Below are 22,773 nucleotides of genomic sequence, written 5' to 3' on the forward strand. Positions count from 1 at the left end.
CTTTCCACAGCTGGTTTGTCCCTCCTTTTGTCCCCATGATGCTGCTTTTATTTTTTCCCTTTATTTCTTGAACTCATTACGGTCATGGTGAAGTACAATCCAATTTTCTACTGTAATTGCAGTCCCTCCTGCTTCATTATCTAGAAACTAAATAGCCTGTTACTTCCATCTTCTAGGTTATTAATAAACTGAGTGCAGGAGAGTTGAAACTGCTGCAGAAACTTGGATTAGTATCGTGCTGCTTCTTTCAGATGAGTTATTTGATGGGGACAGAGTGTGCTTTACGTCTGCACTCACATTACAGTGATTTTTTTTTAAGACAGGCCCTTTCTAATTGGCTTAGCCCAGTCTGCACTGGCTGTCAGGAGCTTTGCAGTGAAAGTGGAACATGGACTGCTCTGCTCCTGGGTCCTGTCTCTGGGTAATGAGGGAATCTTAATTGCTCAGAGGCTGGCTCTGGTTTGTTCCTATTTATCTTGACGGTTAATCAATCACCTTCCTCTCCTTCTGCTTGAGATAAAACACTGGATGTTGCTCAGCCTGTTTATCTTGGAATCCCAGCGTGGTTTGGCTTGGGAGGAACCTTAAAACTCATCTCATTCCACTCCCTGTCATGGGCAGAAACACCTTGCACTATCCCAGGTGCTCCAAGCCCCAGTGTCCAACCTGGCTTTGGACACTTCCAGGGATCCAGGGGCAGCCACAGCTGCTCTGGGCACCCTGTGCCAGGGCCTTCCCACCATCCCATCCAATCCTGGAGATCCCATGCAGTTTGAGGTAATTTTTATGTATTTTTGAAGTGTAAGCTCTTTTCCTGAGCGCTTGAAAACTTAAAATTCCATTGATGTCCCTTCAAATCACTGCCAGGTTTTGGGAACCCATTACATCTGCCCTTCTGGAGGGATACTGCAAATACATCAGTGAATGCATCTCAGAATTAAGTTGTTAAATGTCATTGCAGCTGCTACTAAAATTCCAACAGTGAACCCTCTTTCCATGAAGTTGCAGGATCATATATTAGTGCTTCCTTGCCAGTTTTTAGGTAAAGATCAGATTATATGATGCAATATTGCATTTATATGTGGTGCTTGTGGGAGTACCTTGCTTTAATTGAGTAAGGCTTTGATACTTCAAGGATCTCTCCACATATTTCCTGTACTATATCCTAAACCTATTGAGAGAAACAGATGGTGGGGGTTGAAAAACTTGGTCTAGGCTGGTTTTTTTTGGCTTTCAGGGTTTGTTTGACCCAAGTAGTCTGTTGGGAAGGGGGTCCAGGGCTCCTTTTGCAGCTTCAGTCTCGTGTGGCAGTGATGGTTCCTTGGGCTTTGATCCTCGACCCAGCTCAGTCCCTCACAGTTTCTGAACTGTTGTTTAGCAAGCACAGTGGTTGTATTAGGAAATACCCAAAGCCATAGAATCATGGAATATCCTGAGCTGAAAGGATCATTGCTCCAACACAGACACCCCAACAATCACACCCTGTGCATCCCTGAGCATTGTCCAAACAATCCTGCAGCTTTGGCAGGATTTGAGGTCATGACTATTCCCTGGGGAGCCTGGGCAGTGCCCAGCACCCTCTGGGAGAAGAACGTTCTCCTGGTGTTTTTTTTTTTTTTTTTTTTTTTTTTTTTTTTTTTTTTTTTTTTTTTTTTTTTTTTTTTTTCATGTGTAGAAATGCTGTGAAAAACATTTGAAAATGAGTTTTTAAAAAAAAAAAAAAAAAAAAGAAAAAGTGAGTAGCGAACCAGAAGACCACTATTAGGCCATCTGTTTGAATGGAGAATTTCTGAGCATGTTTCCCTGAAGAGGTGCCAGGTTCTTGGCACTATTTTCTATCTTCTGAGGGGAAAAAAAGGAGAGAACGTGCATGTGTGAGACAACTGGCTGCTGTTGTCAAAATGCACATGTCACTGGGAATATAAAACACAGGCTTGTGGAGCTGCCTCAGTCCTACCTTCTGTCCTGCCCTGCCCTGCCACAGTAGACGTTCAGCTGCTGCCTGCGCTTGTCGTGTGGCCAGCCCCCCAGATTTATCCTTCTCATCTGGCTAAATAACTTCATCCCCGTGGCAATTTGCTTGAATAAAGAGCCTGGTGAGCGCGGGGAGCCCGGGGGTGTAGCAGCACCATCAGCGCCTGCTCCGCTGAGCAATTACGCCCTGGAACAGCTCTCGGCGGGAGGAGGGGTGGCCAGGCTGTCAGAGCCTGGATTAAAGCCTTCATCCCCGGAATTCCCTATGTAATACCCAGCTTCTGTAACAGAGAGCACCTCTGATTACAAATGTGTCCAGTGTTTAACATTAATACAGGTTTTTGCTGGGTAATTTCTGTGCCACTGCTGATTCCACGTGCTCACCTATGGAGTGCTGTGCATGGAAATGCGATCAGGAAGCTGTTGTTGATCTCCCTGTGCTGATTTGTGCTGGATCTTCAGCCAGGGTTGTAAATTGCTGATGCACAGAATTTATTTAGCTCTATGTTGATGAAAGCTGTGTATTTATGTGGGACGTTTTACAGCAGGAGTGTGGCCAGATGCACCTGAGGGAACTGGGCTGGTCTGGGGGCTGCTTCACCCTGTGCCAGTAGGTTTGGGCACAGGAGCAGCATTTGTCACCTGTAAAAATTCTGCGCACATCTGAAAATGAGTCTGTGTGAATGGACACTGTTCTAGCCCTGGAAGACTGGGAATAACTGCCTTGAGGTGCCTGTGGTGACCCGTCCTTCAGCTGCCAGTCGTCCCCTCCCCGTGGCCTCCTCTGGCAGGTACATCTGGGAGCTGAGAAACCCCCTCATTTAAAAAGCGGCGTGTGTCATAATCCTGATGGGACTAGAGCAAAGCCAGCCACCTCCCCTGGGAGTGGTGCTGTGGGTTTTGAGCTCGTTCTTTATATTAAGAAGGTCATTTCTTTGTTCTCGGTGCTGTTGGTTTAGACAGTAATTCCTGGCTCCATCACATACACAGGTATTTAGGAAAAGAGAGGGTATTTTGTAGCCCTGGGAGAGTGTTTGACTTCCTCATGGGTTATTGTAGTCCAATATTTGAGCTGGCTGATCTCTCTAATTTCTCTTTGCCTGTGGTGCTTTACAAACTCCAAGATGTGTTTTTTAGAAAATAATGAGCACAGTTCTGTCCAAGCTGAACTGTTCCAAAATTGCTGCCCTTGCCCAAGCTGCTCATGGGTCTCATCAAGGCTCATCAAATCAAAGGCAAAAGCAGTTTATTGTTTGCCTTAATTCTGCAGCCACAGATACCTGCAGAGTACAGCCTTGCTCTTTATATCCTTCACTGTTGATGCTTTTGTTTGTGTAAATTCTTGATGTTGAGGTAGGTTTTCTTAATCTCTGTCCTGTGCAGCACCTAATTTTGTGGTGTGCTCATGATAAGGGCTCCTTAATGCTGTAGAAACACAAGTTATTAGGGATGAACCCTGCTGTGAGCTGAGATTTGCATAAAATAATTCCTACTCGGGGGATAAGCATGAGTTTGCTGTTCCATTTCTGAGCCTTCAGATTTGTTTTGAAATATTTAGTGCAGCTTGAAAATACAGGGCATTCTTTGAAACAGTTTGGTTGGAGGGATGTTAAATTCAAGCTATTTGTCATGAGATCCTTAAATCCAAACAAAAATCAGGGATTGTGAGGATGTGCCTGTTCTAGCTAATGAGCACATCCTGCTTTTAAGGGTGAAGAAGCCACTTGAGCAGATTTGAGCTGACTGTGCCTGTTGGCTGCAGCAGGGTGACAGCCCTTGGTGAAGTGAGACAGCATGTCAGGATCTGAATTTAATACTAGAAATATTATAGCATTTAAATATAGGAAATAACAATAATTGCACTGAGCTCCATGCCCAGTGTTTTTGGGGAAGGCAAGGAGCAGGTCCCCGAGGTGATCATTTGGTGTGGATTCATACAGGAAAAGAGCTGCTGGCTAACTTGCACTGTATTTATTAAATTTAGTACCCTTTTCCAAGCTGCTCTCAACAGTCAGATAATGAAGAGTAAATCTCTTAGGGCTTAACATTTGTGAGCTGGGTATGTACACTCAAATATTTTTTATTTTTCAATTCTCTATTTAAGCTTTTTATTCCACCCTGTCTGTGCCTTCTTTGTGCCTCTGAAGACTGTTTGAAGGTACAGTGAGGCTGGCAAGGCATCCTGTTGACCATGGGAATAATGAGTTGGCTCCTAAACGCTTTCGGTGTGTGGGATTTTATAATTAGCTGGGGGAACTTTCAGTGTTTAAAAAAAAAAAAGGAAATAGGAAATGGCAATTAGGCAGAACTTTCCCTCTCTGATCACGCATATACTGCATTTCCATTGTTACTCACAGCTTTAAAGCCCCTCTCTGGAGGGCTCTATATTAAGTAATTCATCTTAGTTAACACTTCAGTGGGAAGTGCGTGCAATTAATCGACAAAGTATAGAAATAATGGCCTGATTAATAGAAATCCAGTTCCTGAGAGCTGAGACTGGTCTCCTTGACAAGTTTTGCACTTGTTTGGGATTGTTCTTTTCAGGTTCAGTAACAATATATATTTATCTGCCACCTGATCTGTGAAGGCAGGATTGAAAATCCATTTTGTGAGCGAGAGAATGAAAATCCGTGTGTAGCTCTCCTGATCCTTCTGTGCCATTAAACAACCAGAAATGTGATAGTCTTAATTGTTGCATGTTTAATACTGCTAATAGGATAAGTTTATAAAGAAAAGATTTAAAAAACCCAAACAAAAAACCCCAGCACAAACCCACAAAACCTCCTGTTCTTGCATCTTTTATTAAACACAAAATGTGTTTAAACACACTTGAATGTTGCACAGATCTGAGCTGTGGAGTAATCTTGGTTTGAAAGCTGCTGTTGTGGTTGGGCTGGGGGGGAGTGGTGGGTCTAAGACAGTGTGGGGTTCCCCTAAGGCAGCAATTTTTGTGCGGATTGTTGTGTTTTGAGGATTGGCATTAGCCTGAGTTATTTGCTTAGGGAGCTTGTTTGGAGAGCAGGTCGGGGCTCTCAGCACGTGTTTCAAGGCATTGGTTTTGGAAGAATGACAAGTTTTGAAGCTGGGAAATAGGGTTCAAATTAGAACTAATCCCAGCTTAAGAAACAGGGGTGAGAAGCAAAGTTTAGGGTGTGTTAACAGCAGATGTGTTTTATCTCAGTGTGGGGAGCTCAGCTGTGAGGGTGGGTGATGCTAAGCTGGAAGCCTTAGGGGGGCTTATGTGGGGAGATAAGAGTGGGTTTGCTCCAGGAGAGAAGCCTAAATGCCTCCCCAGTGCTTAGGCCAAGTTTGCTAATCTTGGCTTAGGCTCCGTCCCACCAGAAGTCCTAAATGGGATTTGTCATTTCCTAGGGGGCAGCAGAGTGCCCAAAATAGGCTTTTAGCCCCAAAGGAAGCAATCCCAGCCCTGCCCCGAGGTGATGGCTCTGTCCCTGTGGGTCAGGTGACAGGAGGTGACAGAGCAGCTGCTGCAGCTGCTGGGCTTGGAGCCTCCTTGGTGGTCACAGGCACTCCTTGTTCTGCATTCCCTGGAAATACAGGAGCAGGAACAGGATGTGGTTGGAGGCTGTGACTCCACTCTCTTTATCCAGGTGTCCAGAGCAGGTCTGGGGTTCATCCTGAGTCAGCCACAGGGTTCTCTGTTAGTTTAGCACATCTCTCCAGATGTAGCACCATTGTAGCATTTTGTCTAACATGTGTCTGGTATCTTCCCCTAACTGTGGTGTGTGAGTGTAGAATTTTCATTCCCATAACATCCCATGTGTGCTCTGAGAACTGGCTTCCCTTGAGGAAATGCTGATTGACACAAGAAACTGATTTTGGTGACAAGACACGACATTGTTTGTGTGCAACTTTGCCTTTCTTAGAGACACTTCTCTCACAATTATTTAAATTAGATGATACATACGGGGTTTTAACTGTATGTATCAACCCAAGGACACCTAACATGAGTTGTAAGGCAATTGCTGGCTTTTCCCCACATTATCCTTACTATATATATATATATATATATATATATATATATATATATATGGCAAGTACATGCCTTAACTTCAAGTAATTCCCATGTGTGTGCATATAAACTTCAGTTCCATTCGAGTCATTGGTTAATTTGCAAAAGATCTTTTCTTTCCCCAAGCGAAGCCTTTTTCTTTTGTGTGTTTTGTGCCTTTGCTGTCTGTAATGAGCTGCTTTGTGTGGCAGGTGGGAGATTCAAGAAGGAGATAGTGGTTGATGGACAAAGCTACCTGCTGCTGATCAGAGATGAAGGGGGACCTCCGGAGGCACAGGTGAGCCCAAAGCCTCGCTTCCCTCGTTTCTCCAAACTTCCTTGGAAAGAACTACCTCTGCTTTGTTCTGTCCTAGGTCCTTCTCTTCCTGCAGGGAGAATTCCAGCATCACCCTCAGGTGAAAAAGGTTTTGTCCAGCAAATGGTTGGGATTTCAGTTACAATGGGTGGATGAGTGTGTGTAGCAAATATTTGGGATTCTGACCGTGCAAGTGAGGATATACAGTTCATTTATACTGAATCCCCAAGCACTGTGCTTCCCCTTGTGACACATCAGGATTTCACAGAATCACAGAATGGTTTTGGTGGAAAGGGACCTTAAAGCTCATCTCACTCCCACCCCCTGCCATGGGCAGGGACACCTTCCACTATCCCAGGTTGCTCCAAGCCCCAGTATCCAACCTGGCCTTGGACACGTCCAGGGGCAGCCACAGCTTCTCTGGGCACCCTGTGCCAGACCTTTCCACCCTCACAGGGAACAATTCCTTCCCACTATCCCATTTAACACTGCCCTGTGGCAGTGGGAAGCCATTCCCTGTGTCCTGTCCTGCTCCATCCCTTGTCCCAAGTCCCTCTCAGGCCCTCTGGAAGGGGCTTTAAGGTCACCCTGGAGCCTTTTCTATTCCAGGTTGAACATCCCCAGCTCTCCTAGCCTGTCCAAGCCATTGGCCCTGGAGAAGACACTTGAGGGTTTGTGTGCTTGACCCTTACTCTGTTTTGAGTTGGAGCCTGCTCATGTGCTGCTTCAATCACTTCAGACCCAGCCACTCTTTCTGCAGGCAGCATCCTTGTCTTGGGCATCCTCCTCCTCCTGCTCACCTGGGCACTGGCAGGGTTTCCTGAGTGTTGGCTGCTGCTGGCCTTGCTTTGCCCGGCTCTTCCGGGAGGGATCAGCTTCCAAACAAGCAGCAATTTACATCAGGAGCTGCTCTGTCGCCAAACAGCTGAGGGGGAGCGGTGCCAGCAGCAGCAGCTCTGATTTCAATGCTCCACTACAGCTCCAGGAGGGTGAGAGCGTGGGGGAAGGTGCCAGGACAAAGGGGAAGAGAAAGGACGTGGAGGAAATGGAGGCTGAGAGAGACATCCTGGAAGGAAGTCACAGGACAAAATGAAACATTGGCACATCTGCAGCCGTGTCAGCAGGAGCAACAAGGAAAGCTCTGTCTGGGGCTGGGAGGGATTTGGCTGAAGCACCCCCTGCTTTCCAGCCTCTGATGCTTAGAGAACATTCACTCATCTAAAAATGTAAATAGTGGAGGTTTAAAGGTACATGCAGCAATCTGAGATGGTTTTGTGCCTGAAGGACTGGGTGTGCAGAGCTCACAGGAGCTGGCTGCAGACTGATGAGCAGCACAGGGTGTGCTCCTGGTAGGTGGCAGGTAAATCTGGGGCTTTGATTGCTGTTACCCAGTGGAAGGTGTCCCTGCCCATAACAGGGGGCTGGAATGAGGTGAGCTTTAAGGTCCCTTCCACCCCACACCATTCTGGGATTCTGTGGTGGCTGAGATTTGTTCTCTATCCTCATGATTTGCTGAAGAGGTTTGAAATGTCAGCACTGTCTCACCGTTCAGCAGGAGGGTTTCCTGTAAATTCTGTTTGGAGTCTTTGGGTGTAATCTCAAGTTACATCTCTATTAAAAATCTTTAGTCTGTTCATTAATTCCTGCAATGAAAAGTTTGCTTGTGGGTTCATGAATAATTGGGATTGAATTCCAACTGCAGTAAGTAAGGAGCTGATACGTGAGATTCGTGGCACTGGGTCATGGGTATTCCCCAGGTTACTGTCCCATTCTTTTTGGCAGAATTGGAGAAAAAGCAAACTTTCCCGAAGACTTCTTGTGGGTTTGTGATCTCTCTTTGCCTAAGATAAAATGGTTTAAAGATGAAAATAATTCAATTTCCTGGAAAATTTCCTGTAAAATCAAATTACCCCAGTGACTGACTGTCCTAGGGTGACTTTATGATGCTTGTATCCCCAATCCTCCCAAATTTGTCCTAAACCAGGACACTGACCTACAATGAGCTGCTGCATGCAACTTTCTTAAATTAAAATTGCCTTGAATTAACAGCTCTTCTCACTCACTGATTTTTATACCATCAGCTGATTTATTCTTGTTTCAAGCCATTCCCTGCATAGTACTCTGGATGAGACATCCAGGGTTTCCAGACCTTGTGTTTCCCAAAATTCCTTTGGTTTTCTGTACCACAGATCTGATATCCACGAAGATTAAGATGCATTTCAGTATGAAAAAAGAAACAAGGAATTGCTGCAAATGTTTTGTGTCTGCAGGAACTGCACTGTGTAAATTTAAAACACTCTAGGGTGTTTTAAAATAATCGTTATTAGAAGGCTGCTGTACACACTGCTCAAACATTCAGAGAGTTTGGAGAGACTTTCGGCTTCCAAATGGATGCCTTGAGGACACTGCAGTTGTTGGGTAGAGTCCTTGGCATGATGCTGCTGAGTCCAGTCAACAAAAACCATTTTATAATGAGACCCAAGGCCACATCTCTCAAATAATGATGCTGTCTCCAGTTCCTCTGGGTTGCATCCTCTGGTTTGAACAGTTTAACAGTGTGGTGGTTGACCTTATTCTGGCAGTGACTCTGCTATGGGTTAACCAGTCCTGTCCTTCCCCTCTGGCAGAGTGTCCTCTTGACTGTCTTGAAAACCTCAAAACATCTTTTTGTCTATTTTTACACCATAACAGCCCAGGTAGTGTTTGGTTTCAGTACAATCATCATGAATATGCAGAGCCTTTCCCCAGTGAACCTCTCTGTTCAATGTGTCCCCTGGCATGTTGTAGTAGTAATATAACAAGGAGCATGAAAATCCCCTGGCTGAAGCTTGTTTCCATTGCTCTAAATTTGGGTAGGCATGGAGTCACTTAGGGAAAAATAAAGGCAGCGAGGTAAACCGGAGTTTTTTCTTGACATCCTGTTTAATTCACTGTTAAGTTAAATGTCTTTAAAGAATCATAATTCACTTGTGAGCTAAAAGCTTCTCACTTGCATGGTCACTGAGGAGCACCTTAGCTTGGCCTGTGCACACCTGCATGTCCCTCAGCAGGTTCCTGATGCCAAGAGAGAGCAGTTTGCTCTTCCACTGAAAGCAGAACGAGGCATTTGGTGCTGTTGGCTCAGCTGAGAGTGTCTGTATGGTGAAGAATTGGAAGTCTCAAATCAATGCTTTTGGATGTGGATTAAGATGTGAGAACTGTCCAGGCATTACCAGCAACATCAGCATATGTGCATGCAAATGGCAGCGTGGGGGCTCAGTCAGCATTGCAGACAGTGCTGCTCATTCCAAATGAGCCTGCTGTGTTTCCTGGGAATCAAACCCAGTGTGCTCTGACAGTAGCTGGGCTGGTGCTTACCCACCCCAGTGAAGAAGAGATGCTCTTGTGGGGAAATCCCTTGTGTGTCCCAGATCCCCATGGGTTACAGGGTGCTGAGGTTCATCATTTCAGCAGCTTGTCCCCCTGCTGAGGCCTTGGTTGGTTGTGAGTTTTTCTGGTGCATATTTCCTTTGCAGGAAGATAAGAACGTTTCTCTCTGGGTATTCCTTCCTACCCCCTCCTCACTGCTGTTCTCACAGTTGGCCTTTTTCCTTTCTGTCCTGCAGTTTGCCATGTGGGTGGATGCTGTTATCTTTGTGTTCAGCTTGGAAGATGAAGTCAGCTTCCAGACTGTTTACCACTACTACAGCCGCATGGCCAACTATCGCAACACTAGTGAGATCCCCATGGTCCTGGTGGGCACACAGGGTAAGTGCAGCCCTCACCTCCACGGGGGCTTTGGCACCACACTGGCTCTTCCAGCAGGCTGGCAAAGCTGTGTCCTGGCCTTCCCCCTTTGCTACAGGGCTGTGGCATTGCAAGGACAGTGTTTGAGGTGAGAGAAGAACGTCCTGGCAGCTCTCTTGGACTTCAGCAGTGAAGAAAGAAGGGAAGTTTAGGTTAGATACGTACAAGAAATTCTTCCCTGGCAGGGTGGGCAGGCCCTGAGTGCCCAGAGAAGCTGTGGTGGCTGCCCCTGGATCCCTGGGAGTGTCCAAGGCCAGGCTGGATGGAGCTTGGAGCAGCCTGGGATAGATAGAAAGTGTCTCCATCCGTGGCAGAGTGCACAACACAATGAGCTTTAAGGTCCTTTCCAACCCAGACCATTCCAGGATTTTATGACTTGCAAGGAAATTTAAAATAATACTTTCAGTGAGTGCTGGTTTTGCTGGTTTTCTTGCTCAGCTGGGAGAGCCCTCGTTGAATTTGGGCAGGTAAATCAGTTGTGTAAGGAAGTTCTGCAGCCAGACCAGTTTCCATGTGCTTGGCAGTCTGGAAGGGTGGAAAACCTCCAGCAGCATAGTAGGAAGCAGAAGTGAACCCTGGCCTCAGGCTGTGCGTCTAGGAGACCTCTGTAAATAAAGTAGAAATGCAGCTTTTTGCCACCTGAGCCAACCTCTGTCCCCACTTTTTCCTTCTGAAATAGCACTTGTCCTGAAGGGAAATATGGCAAGGGAAAGGTGTCCTTTCCGTTTCTTTGGCATATGAGTGGTCTTTTAAATATTCTCTGCCTTGTTGTGCCAGCATATCCCAGTAATATTTCACCAATGTCCCATACTGTGATCGGTTTGCTGCATTGGTAGAATTGAGGCTGTTCTGTTCCTGACCATGCAGAACCATGGAATCATCAAGGTTGGGAAAAAACCCCTTTAAAATCATCAAATCCAACTGTTCCCTCAACACTGCCGATGCCAGCACCAAACCATGTCCCCCCAGGTGCCACATCCACACGACTTTCACATCCTTCCAGGAATGGTGACTCCAGCACTGCCCTGGGCAGCTGTGCCAGGGTTGGACAACACTTTGGGCACAATTTGAGGCCATTTCTCCTCATCCTGTCCCTTGCTCCTTGGGTACAGAGCCCACCTGGCTGCACCCTCCTGTCAGGGAGTTGTGCAGAGCCTCAAGGTCCCCCCTGAGCCTCCTTTTCTCCTGGCTGAGACACTCCAGCTGCTCCTCACTCGTTCTGAGTTCCTCCCCACTGGACCATCTCCTTCCAAGTTCATCACCAGGTTGCTGTTCTGTGTTAGAGGCAGAACAGAGGTGTTGTGAATTGTTTTTGGTTCAGTTTTGGGCATCCTTATTTTTAGTGTGTCCCAGTGGTGTTGAAGCTTTTTGCTGTTTTTCCAGCCCCTAGTCAGGGAGCATTTGGCCTTCCCCTGCCTCCTGCCCTGGGGGGGGACAGCACAGACGGGGGGTGTGGGCAGCAGGGAAGGAGGAATCACAACCTAGCTGGAGGGAGGAAACAGATGATAAGAAGGAAAAGGGGAAGTAGGAACAGAAAAAGTCTTAGGACAGCAGAAACTCCACCAAAAAGCAGAAAGGAGCTGCTTTGAAGGACCACGTTTTGGGCTTGAAGCTGGAGTTGAAAAGGTGAAGGGGAAACGTTTCTCCAACTTTTTTTTTTTTATTTGTGCCCTTCTGACACTGGGGTATGGTTTTCAATCTTCTTCCTGTTACTTCCAGAAAAAGAAAAGTTCATTTTCTGTTCTAGCACTGATGCAAAGGGGATTTTTTGAAAAGATGGAAATAATGCTAATTCTAGGAATAAGCATCAGTTAAAAACACAGCCTTTTGTCTGTGTTTGACAGTGAAATAAAATATATGAAATACATAAGTACACTTGTTAAAATACATATTTGAAATATACTTTTCATATCATAGAATTCTAGAATGATCTGGGATGGAGAGCATCTTAAAGCACATCTAATTCCAGCTCCATGCCATGGGCAGGGACACCTTCCACTAGCCCTGGTTGCTCCAAGCCCCCTCCAACCTGGACTTCTTGATTTTGTGAGGTATTCTTGAAATAAGATGTGAAATGAAATCTTTCCCAAAATATTAAGCCTGGCCCACTGTTTCCAGATGTTCTCCCCTGACTTCCAAAGCCAACTCAGTGCCCCAGCCTGAGCCACCTGGGAGCAAGGAGGCAAACTTTAGGAAGCTGTGGTGTTCTGGAGCTGAACCCTATCAGTTCCTTTCTGGTTAAATGTTATCAGCGCCCTCTGCTGATAAAAAACAGGCTCCTACTTTTCCTAATTTCTGCTTTATATTTGTTAATTGGATCTGATGAGAAGGTAGTGACAACATCAGTCCTGCCTGGGGCAGAGCCTCAAATACAGCATTCCAAAAGGCATTGATTCCATGTTTAGGTTCAGGTGATGCTTTTCCCCAAAGAGGAAATCTGCTTTGCTGCTGTGGGTGGTTGCAGATTTTAAGGAAGACTTTCTGGACGTCTGTAAATGCTGAAATTAGTGCCTGTTGTAGAAGCCCAGAATGGTTTGGGCTGAAAGGGACCTTGGAGATCATCGAGTGCCTGGATGCCATGGGCAGGGATGCCTTCCACTGTCCCAGGTTGCTCCAAGCCCCATCCAGCCTGGCCTGAAACACTTCCAGGGATGGGGAGGAAGAGTAACACGGTACTCTTGGGGGAAAAAAAAGTTCCTTTTCCAAATCTGTTTATAAGATTATCACTTCAAATAGTATCACTTTTGTATACAGAGTTTATTGCTATGATGGAGTAGCAAGAAAGAAGCTTCTCCTTCATCCATTCTGGTTTTTTCAGCTCCTCTGGATAAGCTCTAGAAACTGAAATTTCTGTTTTTCAGCTTTCATGAAAAGAAGCTTTTGGAGAGAATTACCAAGTATGATTGTTTGGAAAAATAAAATTTTTATCAACTTTGCAGTATGTTCCCACAACATCTCTGGGTGTATTTACAACAGAGTCCGAGAAAGTAATTTACAATTAAATTCTATTTCTTGAAAATACATAATGTTTAATATTTCACACTCTATAGTCACTGATATTTACAGAGACCTAGAAACCATTTAACATGTTTGTACTAATTACCCATTTGTTTCCTTATATATATTTTACATCAGAGCTCATGTTCTTTCATGTGATTGTGTATTTTTTTTTTTTTTTTGGAGACAGCTGAGCTCAGTTTATGTATTTAAAGAAAGCAAAAGGCATTGGAGGTTCCCCCCCCCCCCCCCCCCCCACCTTTTAGAATCAGTTGTACTGGTAATTTTAATAAGGAAATGTAAATCAGAGTGATGTGCATCCTGTTTCATTGTTTGTATTTAAATTCACTGCTTGGATATTGGTCAATATGAGAGGAACTGGCATGAAGTTTGCACCAGGGGAGATTCAGGTTTGATATTAGGGGAAATTTCCTCATGGAAAGGATTGTCAAGCATTGGAACCATCCCTGGAAGTGCTCAGAAACCATGTGGATATGGCACTTGAGGACATGGGCTAGTGGTGACTGTGGGCTGATGTTGCACTCAGTGATCTCAGAGGTCTTTACCAACTTCCACAACCCTCCTGTGACTCTGTGACTCCCAATCTGGTGTTCCCAAGTGACCTTTAATGGGTATTTCCCCCTGTTGTTACGCAGATGCCATCACCTCCACCAACCCCCGTGTCATCGACGATGCCAGGGCCAGGAAGTTGTCCAACGACCTCAAGAGATGCACTTACTACGAGACCTGTGCCACCTATGGACTCAACGTGGAGAGAGTCTTCCATGACGGTACAGCTGCCTTTTCCTATCCAGCATATCCCTCCATCCATAGCTGTCGTTTCTCAGGAACGACCCTTCTAGGATAGCTCAGATATTTGCCTGCTCAGTTAAATAAAATGCTGATTTTTAGGCATTTTTGTTGTGTTTTCTAAGATGGCTCTTAAATTGACTGTGTCAAATGTGCACTGATGTGTTCACCACCAGCACCTTTAGTCTTAAGCATCTTAAGCTATTTTTAGTTGTGATTTGATTTTCAGTTTTCTTTGGTGTTTGCTTTATTTTAGCAAAATTTTCTTTGGTTTGGTTTTAGTGCTTGTGGAGAGGCTGAGGGGCTGTTTGTGCAGAGTAGCTGAAAATTCTACGTTAGAGTACTGTGGAGTTCATGGGGTATTAAAAACTGAGAGCTAGGTTGGATGTTGGGAAGGAATTGTTCCCTCTGAGGGTGAGCAGGCCCTGGCACAGGGTGCCCAGAGAAGCTGTGGCTGCCCCTGGACCCCTGGAAGTGTCCAAGGCCAGGTTGGACACTGGGGCTTGGAGCCCCAGTGGGATAGTGGAAGGTGTCCCTGGCATGGCAGGGGGCGGGAACAGGGTAAGCTTCAAGCTCCTTTCCAACCCAAACCATTCTGGGACTCTCAGAGAGTCTTGTGTAGGGGTTTTTATGCTTGTGGGTCCCTCCGAGATCAGGATATTCAATGGTTCCATCCATGATCCTGGAGTTGTATGAGATGGGATCTGTGCCCCCTCTAGTGGAATTTCAGCCAAGTGTCCTTGGGCTTGGCTGGCTTCTCTTCTCATCATGGCTGAACGCGTCAGCCCCCCCATCACAGCAGTTTTCTGTGTCTAAAAACTTTCTTAATTAAGTTTTATTGCTTCTCAGAGCTCCTTAGTCCTGGGGGGTTTTTTGCCAGCTTCTCGTTGCAAAGTCTTGCTCTGCCCGTGCTTATCTGAGGCAGTGTCACATCAGCACCTTGCAATGTGGTGTGAAAAGACACTTCAAATTAAAAAAAAAAAAAAAAAAGGAAAAATTTCAAATTTTTACATGGAATAAAAAGGTGATACATCCTAATGTTTATATTGGAGGAGAAAGCAGTAATTTTTACACAGGGGAAAAGAGGCAAAACATTGTATGTTTTATGTGGAAAATACTGACGTGCACCCGGTTTTTACCCATGCTGTTGGTCAGATTTCGGAGAAGAGCATTTGAAGCTGCATCTTCTTGCTTTGCTCTCTGTTTTTTCTTGAACTGGTTGCAAAAATTACTGTTTTGACTGCCTAGATTTTCTATATTGATTAGGAGTTTCAAAGAGCCATTAGGGGGTTTTGTTAGCACATTTATTTTTGAGTGTTGGCTATAGTTAGATGGTTAATTATATATTCCAAGTCCTGTGTTTGTGGCTCTGTCTACAGCCTCCTTGATTTTTTTTTCCCTTTCTCAGAGATTTTGAGAGAAGTCTGTTGGCACAAAGCTAGTGTGATAAACATAAGCTTTGGGAGGCTCATTTGTCTCTCTTTGGTGGTAAGAAAGAATTGACAGGGATCATGTGTTTTAAGAAATACCAGGGTGTTGTTTTACCCCCATGGCAGCCAACCAACTCTTTAATATTTGCCAGTTAATAGGATTAGAAATGCCTCTGTATGAATGGTTTACACTTGCCAGACACGTCTGGGACCGAATCCAATTCCTGATAATTTTTGCTGTTTATTTCAGCAGGAAACAAAGCAACTTCTTAACCCCATTAAATGAGGGGGTGTGAGTGAGCAGTGCAAGCTGTTAATAGAGAGCACTTGATTAAATATCCCTTGGTTTGTGCTGCTCTGGAGCGTTCAGGTTCAGCGTAGCTTTAATGATTTTAGTGGCTTCTTCAGTGGGTTCACATTAGTTGGGCAACCTGGGATAGTGGAGGGTGTCCCTGCCCTGGCAGGGAACAAGATGAGCTTTAAGGTCCTTTCCATCTAAACCATTGTGGGATTCTCTTACAGTAAAAAAAAAAAAAAAAAAAAAAGAAAAAAAAAATTCCACCTGAGCACGTTCCAGCCCGCAGACTTTTCTTCTGCACACAATTAGTGGGTTTTGACCTGCTTCCTGGATTGGGCTGCTTTGTTTGCAAGCTTTTTTTAAAACCTCTTTTCTTGTTTCTGTGTTGTGCCTTGCTGTGATGTAGAGATGCCTTTTGGAGGAAGAAATTGGAAATGTCATTGAAGAGAGTTTTACTCCTTCATTGCACACACTTTAGAAATTAAATTTTTAATTTGTCCCCTTCAAACAGCTACTGAACTTAGTGGTCATCGATTACGATTCTTCTGTGATAACTCATTTCCCATTTTCTCCACAGCTGAGTGGTAAAATAATTTAACTTGAATGATTATTTTTACTATGAAAATGCTATTTTATTCTCGAGTTAAATCCAAATACCTTGTTTCCAACGCTTCATTACAGCTGATAAGCTCACTATTGGTTGTAACAGATGGAATCACAGAATCACTTTGGTTGGAAAAGACCCTTAAGATCATCAAGTCCATTGGTTCATATTTTGTAAAAGGAATGCTGAGTGAAGGGAAAGCCAAAATCCTCCTTCACATTCTGCAATGTTAGAGGCTGGTTTTTAACCTTCAGTCATGTCCCACTGAGGTTTAATTTTATGTAGTGTTGGGAGGTAAAACCTGAATTTCAGACTGAAATAAAAAAAAGTTCTCTGTTTCAAGGGTGTAGCTTAGTAATGTGCCCAGTTATGGAGGATAATAAATCCTTTCTTATTTTTTGGTATTTTGAATAGTTGAACAAGGGAATTGCATTTTAAAAATTAGATAAATGCTAATAAGATCCATTTTGCTTCATATTCCAAATTAAGAATTAGAGACTTTTTCCCCCTGCTTATCAGAACAGATTCTATCAATGACATTGGAAATGATTATATTAATACTTCTTGTCAGTGCAGTATTGTAATGACTGTGTACTGCCCCAGGATGCCTTTTTAATGGTTTTAGCCTACTTGAATTAGCTTGATGTACCATTAATGCATAAGAATTGCTTTTATTTCTGTTCATGGTGTGTTCATAACTACACATCTTGCCCTGCTTTACGTTCGGATTTCCCGTGACCCATTTAACTGTGGGCTATGCAAGTCTGACACCACAAAGGACCAAATGTTCAAATATTTAGAGGATAAAATTTTGCTGTCACCGGGTGTGAAACAAAAGGGGTTGAGTCGAACTTGGGTTCAGAGTTGAATCTGTCTCCGTAGCTTAGCAGTTCAACCCGAGGTTGTTTTACTTCATCTAAGTGGCTGTAACATATAGATTTTGATCTAAAACTGCCCAAAATAACAATAAACCTGTGGGTATTGAGGCAGGAGTTGCAGGTACGTGATGGTAGAGGCCCCTGCTGCCTCACAATTTGCACTTTGCTCTAGTGCTGTTCTGCTGCCCGTATTTTTGGATGCTTTATTTGCAAATTTACTAGTCTTTTATTAAGGAATGTGTCTGCTCTGTGTAAAAAATCTACCCAGAAGTATTTTATTTCCAGATCCAAATCGTATTTCCTGTGTGGTGTTGAACAAAGGTGTCTAAAAGGAGAACTTCACCATTTCTCTGTTAGGGGATGGGAGATGACAAATCCATCCTGGTGCAGCCAGATTGAGGGGAAGGGCTGTCGCTTGCCAGCAGCATTATCAAGTCAGCTTTTATAGATGCGTTTTCATTAGGAAATGTTAATCAGCCTCATAGGAAGTAAATAAAAGGGAAGTAAATGGGTCCCATCCCGACAGCTGTTTTGAGAAGATCCGACATTCACTCCGGCACTGGATGTGGCCTGAAGGATTCTCTGCTTGGGGGGCTGGGCTGGTGGGGACCCCAGTGCAGGGCACAGTGAAGCAGCGGTTCCTTTGGCTCCGGGAATTCCTTGCACTTTAGCTGAGGCCTTCGGGAATGTGGCGTCTGCGGTGATGAGTTATCTGAGCGCTTGGGCTGGTCACACGTGGCCTGGGTCAGCCTGCTGTGACTCTTTGGCAGGCCCCTTTGCTTCAAAACCGCTGGGAAATCAATATTTCGGCTGGTTACAAACTTGTATTTTTCCTGGTTTGTTTGGTGGTTGTTTTTTAATGAGAAAGTGACATGAAGGGGTCGATTTCTTTTCCTCGACATTATGGCTTAGCCTGGAACAACAAACGCCCAAGCCGCGTTCATTTTAAGCCCCCGTTCATTTGAAGTTTCAGGTTTACGTTTTAAGACGTTGATTTTAATGTAAAATTCCCGTTTTGATCCTGATGCACGTTCCGTTTTCCGGGAATAGCGGAGCGCGGCCGGCAGGGGGCGCTGGAGGCGCGGCGTGAGGGCCCCGCGCGGCCCCCGGGGCTTTGTGTCCCCGCCCGGGACCCCCGAGCGCTCCGGCAGCCACACTCGGCTGGGAAATAAGATATAAACACACAGATCTGGCCACCCCCGTCTTGTGAAGTGTCTCTGTTTGTGTTTTATCCCGAACTTACTTCAGCTTCGCTCTTGCTCATGCTTTGCCTTTACACTTACTTTATCCTGCCTGCCTGCCTGTAACTCCTATGGCCTTTAATAAATGAGAGGGTTTAGTCTGGAGACAAGCATTTAATTACTTTTTTTTGGGGGGGTGTGGTGTGTGTGTGTGTGTGTGGTGATGGCTGTTTTTGTTTGCACAGACGTTTGTTGTGGTTTCCAGGCAGTCTCTGAGCCCTGTTCCCAGAGATGACGAGTTCTGGTGTCATAAATCAGGCTGCACGTTGCTGTAGGAAGGCCCCGTGTTAACAAGCAGGAGGAAATTTAACAATATCCAGAATTTATATAACGTACACTTGAAATGAGCTGTGTGAACTGAGCAGTGCTTGGTGAAACAGGTGTGAAGGAGCCTTCATCCTGAGGAGTAGTTGGCATCAGTAGGATTGAGCTGTAAAACGGATCCAAATCCTTGGATTTTTATTTCCTGTCTGACTACCAAATTTCACTCTTTACACACTACAGTTGAAGATTTTTTTTTCTTGAGGAGTTACGAGGTCTCTGTGCAGCTCCCCCCATGCTTGGTGCTCTCCAGTGTTGCTGCCAGGCTGTTTGGTGGGCACAGACTTCACCTTTTTGCCAATTTTTTTGTGAAATTTGCAGCAACTTTGTAGGCTTTGGGGACTTTGAGACTGGTACTACTCTATCAAGTTTTTCAACACTGCACCTGGATCCAAAAATGTGTGGAGGAAAGAAAAAAGCTCTTCCAGTGACTTGTCTGCATCCATTTTCTCATGCTTGGAGTCAAATAACGGGATGAGAAGCTGTAGTCCAGGGTGTGGGATCCAAGGGCTACAATGAGCACAGAGCAATCGAGTGATGTAATGCCAGTAAAAGTTCCAGAGAGGTTTTGATTTTAGCTCTGGTTTGTCATTCGGTAGGTGACTTGTAGAAAACTGTAACCTCTTGCAGAACTTTTCATGTGACTTTTAATTTTATGGAGATTTATTTTATGGCACTTCCTTTAAGTCTTAATATGAAGTGTAGGCAGTAAGGCAGGTTACTTAAAACCTAGAGCAGAGCTGCTGATTTTATGCAACGAGTGACAGCTGTTAAATTTTTTTGTGAGTACAATAAATGCAAGACCTACTTCAACACAGACTAATTCTTCATTAAATGGTAGCAAGAACGTTGATAGATCACAGAAAAATGCAAAATAATTCAGGTTTTCAGTAGTGACGATTCAGTATTAGTCCAGTAAGTTCATATTCTGTAATGTAAAGTCGAACTGAAATCCTGGGGCAGGAAACAAGGTCGTTGTTTGGGGGTAAATTGCCTTTTTTATTTATTTTACAGTAGGCATGAGAGTAAGAGGCAGAATCAGTCTGTTTGACAGACTCACATGTGTTGAACTCAGGGGATGAAGTGTTATAAACACATTTGTGCAGCGTCTGGCGAGCAAGTAGGAATTGTTTTCCTTTAAAAACAGAAACAGAAGCAAATAATTCTGGAAGAAGGAGGAAGTTTAAAAATTCCTTATTTTTCAAATCTCTGCTGTTCTCAGTAAAGTCACCAGGAAACACAGAGTAGAAATAAGCCATAAGTAAGTGTTGTCATGCTGCAGTTCCTGGGGGAGCTGGTGGCAGAAGCTGAAAAGAGCAGTGACAGTTTTTGGGATTCTTTTTGAGCCAAGTGACCTGAATAGCAAACTGATGGCACAGCACAGCTCAGTCACGGGCTGTGTCCAGAGGGGAGGGTTTAAAAACAAATAAAGTGAAATATTGCTTGGTGATACCTGTTAGAGTGAGTATTCTTTAGCAGCTGCAAACTGATGCTGGGAGGAGCTGACCACAAGGTTAGGTGAGGGCCAGGAAGGGCTTCAGCAGAGCGTGACCTCCACAAAGTGCCAGTTTATATTTGCTTTATTACAGCCAAAACCTTTTTCTTCCTCGTATCTGCTTTATTTCCAATTATTCTGTGTAAACTCTGGCTCGTTTGGTGCATTTTGGGGGATGCTCTGCCTTGCCCAGCATATCTTTGTCTCTCTTACTACTGCTATGCTCTTTGTTACACTTCTATGATTATGGTTTGATCATTTAATCTGACTTTTTCTTCTGATTTTTTTATTGGCAAATGTTAAAGCCCATTCACCTCGTCTGCTGCTTTATGCCATGTTCTGTACAGCTTCTCCAGCAAGTCTTCACAAACAGAGGGCAACATGAAATGTCTAAAGCTTGATTTATTTTATTTTTTAGTTATGCTCAATACATCTTCCCTTGTCCATTGGTTTTAACTGTCCTTTGTGGATTTCTCTTTAAATTTGCTCTCAAAAAAATGGCTTTGCTGGCTTTATATTAATGAATGGAAGATTGAGAGCTAACCCATGAGATGTGTTGTCTGAAGACAGAAAAGGAAGGGAAAATGCCCTTTCTGTAACTTCATTCTCTTTGGGGTGTGTTTAGGAACATTTATTAAAGAGAAGATCCCGCCTTGCCCCCTTATAATGAAGAGATACTTTTGTCTGAGCTATCAAACGTTTAAAACTGGTGTAATAAGCATAATCCTTTTGTAACCTGCTCTGTTGTATAACAAACACATTTCCAACATCAAAGTTGATTATTAGCATATCTGGTTCCTCAAAAGCCATTTCCGAAATGCATTGCAAATGTTGCCTTTCAGCTAATCCGTATGCATATGCAAATCCCATTGAGCTGTTTGCTTGGCCTGGATTAACATCATGAATTCAGCCTTTAAAAGCCTCCCTGGATGGTGGGGGTCGTGCGTGCGTGGAGCAAGGCACAGTGGTGGCATTCCCTCAGAATTCCTGCGCCAGCAAACTTCCAGCGCTGCTGCCGAGTTTTTTTCTTCTTTCTTCTCTGTAAAGTAGAGAATTTTTAGTTGTGTGTAATGAATTTTGAAATTGAGGTTTGGTCTGATGAGGTGGTGCTGCACAGGGCAACTTGTGCCCACCAAAGCTGGGACTACTGCCCCTTCCCTCTGCACTGATCGTGTTGCATGACTTCCATCAAATGTCAGTGCTAAGTGAAATTTATCTGTAAGCTCCTCCTTTCATTTCAGTTTCTGTTATTAACCAGTACTGATCATCGAGGCTGTTGTTCTCTGCATCGGACTCTTTCTTTTCCTTACTGGAGTCGTGTGTGAGCTGGACATGCCAAGGTCAGGTCCTGCCTGCTGCAGGATCTGGTCACTATTTTGTGGAAAAGACAGAATCCAGCAGAACGTCGTATTGTGCAATTTAAGAGATGAGTCTGGAGGACACAGAGCTACTTTTGTGTATTTTGGTAATTTCTTTATCTTGGTCTTTCCAGGGGTACCAGTGTGGAATCCATGTGGATATGTTTCAGCAATGCACGCTGCATTGTGGTTAGAAAGTAAGCTAAAATCAGGAAGGAAAATAGTTGGCAGATGGATGGGACTGCATGGGCTGCCTCAGTTATGAAAATTATTCCAAATATTAAATGTGAACACTGGAGCTCAACAGGTTCTATTGAGGGATTAGGAAAACTGGAGGACTCTTGTGCTTCTAGATGTTGCAGTTGGGGATGTGGTTAGTGGTGGCCTTGGCAGTGCTGGGGTAAGGCTTGGATGTGGTGACTTTAGAGGGCTTTTCCAGCTTGAATGATCCTCTGATTCCTGATGGGTCCCCTGACAGTCTCCATGTGTGACTTCAATATCTGCTAATAATTGATCACAGTTTACTGTTGTTTGTTTTTCTTCGATTTTTCTCCTTTTTTTCTGGCTGCTTATAGCCCTGGACTGAAAGTTTCTTGCAACTTTCAAAACTTCAAATTGAATTTGTCCCAGATGACAAATATGTTCCAAAAGTATCTTCTATCAGAGTTAGAGTTTATTCGAATTCTAACTCTGATATAAGACATTTTTTGGAATGTATTTGTCATCTGGGACAAGTGCACTCCCTCAGCAACCTCAGTGGAGTGCTGGCTTATCACTTATAGTTCAAAAATTATTATAAAGCTGGTACATGACTAAAAATTGAATAGTTTTGTTAATAAATATGTGAATGGGGATTCCTTTTAGTTTCACCCGAAGATCCTGCTGTGTCAGGTAACTTCTGCACTGTCTCACCATTGAAGAGGCTGAAGGTGGCTTTCAGAGGCACAGAACCAATTTTAAATTGAAGCAGAAGTTTGTTTTTCTTCAAGCTCTGTCTGCACTTAATGAAGAAATTTTATTGGCAGATGCTGAAGAAAAAATTTTTACATAGAAAATTGGATTTGGGGCATAAAACTTGTTAATAAAGGCAGGTCATTACTGGTCTCAAGTCAGATATGCAAACTGCAGGAGATGGAGTGCTGCTGGTGGCACTTGTGCTGCTGCTACTTTTGTGTGAAAAAAGCCCTGGTGAGGAGTAAATCAGCTGGAGTTGAGCGCACGTACAGTCGCCTCACTCCCATCATTTATGCCCC

The 22,773-nt window shown here is 44.2% G+C and overlaps 1 protein-coding gene across 9 annotated transcripts in view; it reads left to right on the plus strand.

Annotated features, from left to right (window-relative positions):
• Positions 1-22,773, plus strand: part of AGAP1 (ArfGAP with GTPase domain, ankyrin repeat and PH domain 1) — a gene marked incomplete at its 5' end in the record, with an annotated part of 302,933 nt that overhangs the window by 106,718 nt on the left and 173,442 nt on the right. For all 9 annotated transcript variants that reach the window (XM_083865718.1, XM_083865713.1, XM_083865719.1 and 6 more), the window contains 3 exons: positions 6,199-6,284; positions 9,908-10,049; positions 13,742-13,876. In XM_083865718.1, coding sequence (XP_083721844.1) covers positions 6,199-6,284; positions 9,908-10,049; positions 13,742-13,876 — 363 coding nt within the window. The remainder of the gene's footprint in view (positions 1-6,198; positions 6,285-9,907; positions 10,050-13,741; positions 13,877-22,773) is intronic.

This window comes from Zosterops lateralis, assembly GCF_965231275.1.
Source record: "Zosterops lateralis genome assembly, chromosome: 7".
Lineage (NCBI taxonomy): Eukaryota > Metazoa > Chordata > Aves > Passeriformes > Zosteropidae > Zosterops > Zosterops lateralis.